The 9,255-nt window shown below is 46.0% G+C and overlaps 1 protein-coding gene across 1 annotated transcript in view; it reads left to right on the forward strand.

Moving 5' to 3' along the window:
* The window catches only part of LOC126537976 (phagosome assembly factor 1), a 65,828-nt gene extending 58,428 nt beyond the window's left edge, over positions 1-7,400 (forward strand). Inside the window, exon 13 of the mRNA XM_050185092.3 lies at positions 1,292-7,400. Coding sequence (XP_050041049.2) covers positions 1,292-1,375 — 84 coding nt within the window. The 3' untranslated portion in view covers positions 1,376-7,400. The remainder of the gene's footprint in view (positions 1-1,291) is intronic.
* The last annotated feature ends 1,855 nt before the right edge of the window (positions 7,401-9,255 follow it).

The raw sequence follows: 9,255 nt of genomic DNA on the forward strand, positions 1-9,255 counted from the left end.
TTCTGCATACAATAGCAAAGCGTTGTAGTTGCCTGGAAGCGGAAAGTAATGCGCCGTGCCAGCATTTTGCAAAGACCTTGCCGTTGCGGGTGCAGCATCAGCCACACGCACGCCGAGAGTTTATCTTGCTTCGGCCGAAAAAGTGCGAAGTTCGAAAGGTGCAATGGCATCGTGGACCATTATCAGCAACAATGTAACTGAAGCCACCTGTCCAGTTAGATCACGCTTCCAAACTTCGCATGCGGCTTTCATTTAAACATAGTGGATTTGAAGCGTTAGTTGTAACAGTACGGCACTTTTGAAACGTTACATCTGGAAGCAGTTTCATAGGCATGGTAGGAAAATTGTAAATGCCGTGAAATATGGTCATTATAACTGATAGATCGCTGTATCTGGAATCGTTATAAGTAGCTTCGACTTATCCTCTATTTCATGCACTTTTCCAGGAAGCAACTTTGGGGTTTGTGTGAAGGGCTTCAAGCAACCCTGTAACAAATCTTGTGTAGGCTGCAGGCTGACAGGTCTGTATGCGTGCAGTACTTAGGCAGGCAGCCCCTGCTAAATTTCAGTGTTCGTTTGGCTCCATTTGCACACTGTGCATCTTTGACTATGAAGTCTGTGGTTTCTGCTGGTTTGCCAAAATTGTTGCATGATGATAAGGGAAGGGGAGGAAAACAACGAGGGTAATGATGTGCTTTGAAAGGTCCCAACATCGGCTGAGATAAGGCACTTGCTAGTACTGCTGTGAAATTGAGTAAGACCAATGATGGGCACAATTGGCATTTAGAATGTGGGAAAGAACTTGAGAATGCTTTTCTTGGCCAAAGTGCTGGCATGAGGCATAGCCTCAGAGAGCCTTTTTGCAACAAATATTGTCTATAGTATTAACAACTACCTTGATGCTTAAAGAAATTGTGACTTGCTGGTGTGGTTGGCAAGGTTAGAGAAGAAAGCTTCGTTTCCTTCCTACTCAAAATGGCTTTTCTCTTTTGCCCAGTTTTCTAAGGCTGCTTTTGCGGTGTACATGACTGCTTCTATCAGGAAATAGGGGTAGCTCTTGAAAGCTTGAGTAAAGACGGCAACTAAGCTCTACAGTGAGCATAATTAGAGCCCAGAAGAGGTGACAAAGCCCATTGATGCTGTTGTTCGAAACACTGTCATAGCACTGTGAAACGAACAGTTGTGTAAGCCATAACAGTTAAGCATGAAGTGCCCTTCGTTATGTGACAATCCGCCTCCGTGGGATTCCTGTTTACTGGGGCAACCGCCCCCTTTTCTTGTATGTTCGCAGGTGATGCGGAACAAGCACATAGCGTCAGTGACGCTCTACCAGCGCAACGGCCGACTACACAGGGCCAAGGGCACGGCCTCATGACACCACCTCCCTCGCACATCGTCTTTGGCGCACATCTCCACTAGTCACCACAATGCCGCTCCTTCTCCGCCGCCCAGCCCGCCTCCCTTCTTCCGCCTCTTGCCACAGCAGCAGCAGCCACCGCCGTTGTCGTCGTTGCGTGAACCCCCACCCCGTCGCTCACCTCCGGGACTCTGAGCTCCCGCAGGGTCGTTGTGTGTGTGGCATGTTTGTGTGGATGACAGTGCCATTCGGTTAAGGGTAGATGGAAGCTTGCGGAAACCCAGGCCAGCGTTTCATGAAAAGTGAAAGAGAGCAAGAACCATGATGGTGCACAGGTGTGTGGTGTGTAGTATTGTTATTTTTTTTTTAATATTGTAATTGCCTTTCTTTCTTTATCCGCGCATTGGGAGCGTTGAAGTTTGGCAGCTGTAGATAGCACAAGGTGATGAATGAATGCTGCTCGTGGTCTTGGAGGAGCTGCTCGAATTCTCAATTACACTTGTGGATTTCGTTGGCATTTTTGCCAAATTTTACGAGCCCAAATCTACCAGTTGAAAATTTTGCGCTCCTCACTGAATCGCAGCAGAAGTTGCCATGCGCAGCCAACAGAATGCGGTCGGCGGAACATTTGGTTCAATCCCCTTCCCGACAGTCTTGCGAGAAATGCAACGATTTGCTGTGCAGCGAGCCAATTGGAAACGACCAGTGAGATACGCTGGAATGGGCTTTCTCTTTCTCTCTGTCCACTTCTGTGCAGCAATTTTTTTTTTTTGCCAAGTCTTTTGTCTCAAGGTTCAAGGACAGCTGTGCGATGCTTCTTTGTTGCATAATGTTTCTCTGTGAAGAACAGGTGCTAAAGGTGTGAGAAGCTGTAGAAGAAGAAAAAGAAGAACTTCAGGGTTTCAGGAAGTGCATACTTGCATGTGACACCGTCAACAAAGCTCTTAAATGTTCACAGCAGGACCTGAAGACAGCTTAGTGAGAGAAAAAGGCAAACTGTAAGGTTTTATGTCTGCAGTGCTGATGCTATGTGAAAAAGCGGCCATGTTGCGGCGATTGTTTTGAAATTCTGTGAGAGTCGCGAGCTGTGCCCATGTGTGTGTCGCTGCTCATAGCAAGTCCTGAATGCTGGAAGCATGGCACTCTAGTGTTCAGACGTGACTTCGTAACCGAGACAAACACTATGTGTACTGAGCTCAGTCGAGTCAGTTATGATAATACCTAACCTTTGTTGTCATATTATTTTACGTGCAAGGTAATGTGTCTTGCCAAAGCAAAGAAGTGCTTTGGGCGTGCCTGGAAAGTGGTTGACCAGTGCCTGTACCAAAAGATAGGGCTATTAAAATTCTCGGAATTAAACAAAGAAAGGAAGTGCGAGGAAATAGATTTCAATCCAACCTCCAGAAAGAAAACAACGATGAAGCAACACAGGTCGTCCCGGAATTACAGCTTGAGAGACTATGAAAAAGACGTCGTAATTAGTAATGGAAAACCATGCCAGTTGACAAATACCTTACATAGCGTCTGTCACACTATGTGATGCCTCGAGAAGATAGGCACACGTTACTTCTCATCTTTTTAAAATTCTTGCATTTCCACAGTGGGCTAAACAACTGGCTCTGCTAGCACGAGACAGGATACAGAAACAATTGCAGTGCCCCCTGGATAGCACTGGTTTCCCTATACAGAACAGTGTTGGTTTGATTGAGAGGGCTTGGAACAGTGTATCGTGGGCTCCGGCCTGTGCAACTTTGTAACAAAGGCTCCCTGGTAAACATTATCACAACCTCTATGCATTTGTAAGTGCATGCGAGCCGTTGTTTGAAAGCACCAGGGAGCGCTGCGGCACATGCATTTTTTCCCTAGCATGCAGCATTGTCTGTAGGCAATCTATCCTCGGGCCTCGTAAGGAAGAAGGTGGGCAAGCAAGCTGTGTGAGGTTGCAATAGAAATGGCGGGGCATAGCAAGCAGTTTCTGTGCAAGCCAAACAGGTCCCAGTTAAGATATGTAAGGAAGAAATTAGCTTGCAGGCACGATTAGTACACGAACACCTTGTGCTGCTTGGTAGAGGACAGGCCGTGTAAGAATAGCAGAAAGGGTTAAGGTCAAACTACTGACGGGTGTATCCTAGCTCTCTGTGTCACCGCATCACAGCTGGGGTCGTGTGATACACACACACAAAAAAATTTAATTGCATGGCCAGTAAACAAAACCTTGGCATACATCACAGATGTATGCATATCCGAGCAACTCGTACATTGAAGACAGTGACGCTGTATAAGGGTGTTCTGCTGCCTCGTGAAAGTGCTAGGAGTCTCGTTTGCCGCTGTCTGAAATCTACCCAAGACTTTGCAAACACTTTACTTTTAACTTTGAAGATTTGAACTTAGCACTCCTATGCTTTCTGCTACATCCAGTGCATCTTCCTGTGTGCAGTGTACCCATACTGGCATCCAGCTGCATGTACCAACAGCATGGTAGGGCTGCACTTCTGGCTGCCTTTAGTGATAGCCCATCACTGAAGCTGGCATTTGGTGTGCATTCTCGGTGACATTATTGTAACGGGGCTTTGACTGAGGCTACATTGATAGCTGTTCACCGACTGACATTCGATGCTCACCACGCTGTCCCGCACCGTCGCCCGCCGCCACGGCCCCCTAACAGAAACGGTTGTGGAACCCCCCTTAACAGCTTCGTTGTAAAAAGAAACGTGCGACTTGAATTTTTTCTGTGCCAAGCAGTTGTGAAAAACCAAACCTGATTGATGTCTTGGTGAATCTGTTACACATTGATGTGTTCGTTTGCATGTGTTGGCAGTATTGTCGACGTAACGTGTAAGCCAGGTGGCAGGGAGAGCTATCGCGCAGCATTGACGTCAACGCTGAATGGCGCATAATCTAAACCATGTTCAGCTCGTAGAAACCGCACACATCTGTCGGTGTTGTGCAGCAGTGATATCTCGTGACTAAAGTGCAGAAGTTGGTAGGGCTTGATAAAGCTAAGGCAGGTCGTCGGCATTAGCACACCCATGCCAAGAATGACCTTGCTGCTTTGAGAGAAAGGACGAGAGCGCATTGAAAGCGTTGCATAGAACTGGCACATTGTCAAGGGTTGTCCAAGGGGCACATTGAATGAAGGTTTAGGGTTAACCGACTGTGGTCACGATATGAAGAGGTAGTCGTAGGGGTGGGGGCTTGCTGAGTAATTATGTGGGTATTGTGTTTGAGCTGCGATACAAAAAAAGAAAGTTGCTTGGTGCACTGCTCGACTCGGGGTTGCTGCGAGGCTGCCTCATTTTGGCTGTGTCACACGACCCTAGCATTGGTGCACTGATACAGAGAGCTAGGATCCTTCACCTGCTGATATTTGGGGCCTAACCGTCGTGCTCTTGTCGTACTGTCTGTCTTATGTGCCATGCAGCCCATTGTGTTTGTGTTCAGTAACCAACTAGGCCAAACATCTGCGCAGAATTGGCACGGTTATGACGACCTTGCACCCTGAACTAATCGTAGCAATAGCCGTAGTGAGAGGCAATACAAATGCCTGCGTGCAAGTTTGGAAAAAGTTTATTTTATGAATACCACATAGAGAAAGGAGAGTCACATGCGTGGGACTTATTCAAACGCAGAACCTCCTTTGCCATCCTTGAAGCAAACTTTATTATTTCAGCCTGTCTTTCACATTGAGTCAGCTTTGAATAGGTTGGAGCGATCTTCCATGGAGTGAATCGTTAAACTTATACTGCTTCATTCGGACCACAGCTTCATACGGGCACACTGAGTCATACCATTAGGTTGCACACCAGTTTATGTAGCAGGATAATGTTCCGATATACATCGTTGTGTTCTGACCAGGCTTACCTGGCATTTCTTCCTAAACAGATTCATAACCAAATGTGAGCCGTGACATGTGTGTTTTCTAGAATTGTCATGGTTATATTATGGGATTGTCTTAAAATGTAATTTTTTATCTTGCAGAGGTGGAAAATGCCTGGCAGAAGTGTGCGCTCTTATTACTTTACTATGAGAGCATTATGTTGGCTTAATTTGCGAGAGTGATTACGTTGCTTTGCTGGGCCTTAAGGAGTCATTAAAGAGGGACACAGATTTTTTTTTTTTTAATAATAGACCATATTCTTTCTAAAGCATTTGCATTTCTGTGGTGGAGAGATGTTGATTACTAGCAGATAAACTGGAGAGCCAAACTTTCTTAATTCCATTTCCACACTGAAGGGCTCATCAGTGACATCACAGATATCGATGTAGTAGCACACGTGCTACTGGAAACATCTCCTGCACACGTGCAGGAGATGTTTCCAAGGTTGCCAAGTTGAATCTTTGCTTATTTTTGAGCACAGTGCACATAATCTTTCTTAGTTGATAGAACCGGCCACTCCCAAGTAGACCCTGTCGACGTCGACGGCGTTAGGAGAGCTATCTTAGCAACTGCAAGGAGGGCATCACCTTTGATCATTCATCATTTCTGGCCTATCAAACCTATGGATCTGAATTGACCTACTATCTCTCCCTCTCTCATTTCTCTTGAGACTGATATAGAAGTGAATCATTCTGTTAAAACATGGTGGTAAAAAATGCAGTGGCATCAATTGTACAGCCTGTGATATCGGTGCGCAAAGGTCGGGGGCAAGGTGGAGGCGTTTTGTTTTCAGCATTCGTGTCACCTTGTCTGCGGTGTGATCATACTGAAATGTTTGAAAGGCTGCTTTGTGTTGGTCTGTTTTATGAGTGCAGTTGCATGCTAGGTGAAAAAAATGGCATGAATAGCTCAAAGCATCACCAAAGATGCCAGCTTAGAGCACACCATTTGTCCCTAGGCTTGTTTCATAGGCTGAGTGGTTTTGAGCACCCTACTGAGAGATTAATATGGAAGCAATGAGCTGCATTTTCATTCAGTCACTTCATTGAGAGATGCCCATGCGCAGCGACAGATATTCATTCACGGCAAGGTGTTGGTTTCCTTTCTGTCGATGCACTTGACACCGATGTGTCAATTAATGTTGAAAAAGTTGGGCTGGCTTGTTGGCTGGCACAGATAGAAAGAGCACAAAAATTGGATGAGTAGAAAATCACAGAACAGTTGTTGCATACTTTCACTGCACTCACAAACTTATTGGAATTGCAGCGCTTCGTGTGCATCTCGTTTGTGCCAGAACTTCTGTCCTCGTCTGTTGCTGCATTTACAAAAAACACATTGCCCAACCGAAACCCATGATTGGTCGCCACGACAGTTGTCTTGCTTCCCTGCCCATTGCTATCACATCGAGGGTGATCGAACACAGGCCACTGAGGAAGTGCTCCTGCATGAAAGAGCGTTTTGTGCATACGGACCACGATTTCAGCGCAGTTTCTTTTTACCCACCCCACATCTTGCATCACACATTTTTCACGCACCTGTCACGTCTCTGCGAGAAGTGTCGGGAGAAAGTGTACACTGGAGGGTAATTTGTTTGCACCTCTAGTTCTTCGTTGATCGGAGGCATCTTTCTATTCCTCGTGCCTGTAGGGAGCTGACTTAAGACCATGGAGAAGCCGAGATGCAGCATTAAAGCTTAACAAGCAAATCTTGTTTTATCAGCATATCAAGAACAGTGGATGCAAGGACGTGGAGTTGTTGCACGACTGCTCCTGTCATCAGTTCTATGTTCCTGCTATCCATTTTCCGTTTTATGATGCTGGTTCAACGTGTTGAGCCAACTAGCGCACCAACTCGTGCTGAGCAAGTCCTGGGCACAGCGGTGCTGATGTTGCCATTTGTTGTGGGTTCCACATTGCTGGACATCTCCTTGGCCACCCAACCTTTCACTTGTGGAGGCAATGGTATAACGTGGGTGCCAATTTGCAAAGCTGCGGGCAGGCTGGTGTGGAATCCTTGCCAACTTCTTCATTCCCTATAAAAAGACCGACGTTTGGCCGAGTTGGTACTGGTTGAACATCTTGAAGGGGCAGAGCAAGATGACAGAAGGCAGGAACACAGGACAGCGCTGAAATCACAGCTAACTTTATTCGAAGGCATACACGAACTTATGTTCTACAACCCGCAGCTACATGCTCTCCCATCGATGGCGTCATTATCAGTGCGCAGGCAAAAACGCAACATCCTGCAATCTAATGCTACACTATGAGGCAGCTTAAAAATTGAAATTCACTGTCATACAAATTTAATGATCTGTAAGCATGCCGTCGTTAAATTTGTATGACAGTGAATTTGAATTTTTAAGCCACCTCGTAGCGTAGCATTAGATTGCAGGATTTTGCGTTTTTTCCTGCGCACTGATAATGACGCCATCGATAGGAGAGCACGTGGCTATGGGTTGTAGTACATAAGTTTGTGTATGCCTTTGAATAAAGTTAGTTGTGAGTTCAGCGCTGTTCTCTGTGTTCCTGCCTTCTGTCTTCGTCGTCTTGCGCTGCCCCTTCAAGATGTTCTCCATTCCCTGCACAGGAATATTTTTGTGATCGTTAATCAAGTGGTAACACTAAAAGCATGCATTGCCCATGTCGATGTAATACCACATTTACTCAATCATAATGTACCTTGTAATGCGCGCATCTAATTTACGTGGCCAGGAGAAAGGAAAATGCAACTTCTTTAATAGTTATGCACAATATTTTATTTTCCATTCTATCCAGCTGCCTGAGTTATGTGCAAAGGCACCATGTACTTGCGCGTGAATAATACCTGTCAGTTGATCGAAGTTTCGCAGTAAATACTCTTCTGCGAGCACTTACGGAAATTCACCAATGGCCGTTATTTGCAGTCATGTCGCAAAAAAAAGAGAAAAAAAATACACCCCGATTGGCCACCAACTTCCCCCTGAGCCTACTGTGCGCAGCACCACAATCCACCCCCTCTACGCTCTGATTGGTCACTGCCTTCCTCCTCTACACCTGTGCTGCCAGCAGTGACAGTGCCTCCAAATGCCCAGCGATTACCACTAGAGCAATTCAACTGTATCAACTTCTTCATTGAAACCTGCTACAGCAAGCGTACACACTATTAGCATCTACATTTAGCCCGCTAGTTCAACAAAGCATGTCTAGGTTCTTCAGGTGCTTCAGGTACTATATAAACGTTCTTCGCTGCATGGTTTTTGGCACAGCAGTCATTGTTGGCAATCCTCTTTGCAATGGTATCTGTTTACTGTCTTAGGTGTCAGTCAAATAAGTGTCGACGAGAAGTGCCTGATTATGTTCAAGCAGGCCTGCATGTCTCCCCTCTGGCTGAAACTTCTAGCCGAGGTATAGATAAGAAAAAAGAATTCGGCATGCCCTGCAGCAACTTTGTGCAGCTGCTCATCGCAGACAGCAAACAGGTGCCAGCAGTGCTTTCTCTCAGCACATTGCTGGTATGCAATTGCCCTGTTCACCGTGATCGGGGCTGCAGGCGGGCTTCACCTACAGCTCGCACCACGCTACACCGCAGAGAGTGGGCAGGTTTGTCATCAAGGTTGCGAAAGACATCCATTCACTGTAAAAATGCTGTGCTCACATGTCGAAGCTCTCACACGCATCATCATGCTTGCAACAATGCCAGTGCGTACGCGATGGCACTATTTTGCAAGCGGCAACAGCAACTACTCCAGAAGATAGGTCTGACCGTGACACAGCTAGTGTAGGGGAGCCTCATTCTCGCACCCTACTATATGCGCATGTACGCTTAAGTTATTTTTTTTTCCCCATTTTTCAGGGATGCAGGTGAGCACTACAATTGAGTAAATGTGGTAATGCAAGCTTCCTTGTATTTGTCCTGTATACGTGTGTACACTAGTTTTCAGCACCTCTGCCATCCGAGTGTGCAGATCTCACAGGTATTGATTTGGCTTGAAGAAAAGCACATTGTTATTATTGTTGTTTAAAAATTGAGCGCAGTGTAGTTC

Source organism: Dermacentor andersoni, chromosome 4 (assembly GCF_023375885.2).
Source record: "Dermacentor andersoni chromosome 4, qqDerAnde1_hic_scaffold, whole genome shotgun sequence".
Classification (NCBI taxonomy): Eukaryota; Metazoa; Arthropoda; class Arachnida; order Ixodida; family Ixodidae; genus Dermacentor; species Dermacentor andersoni.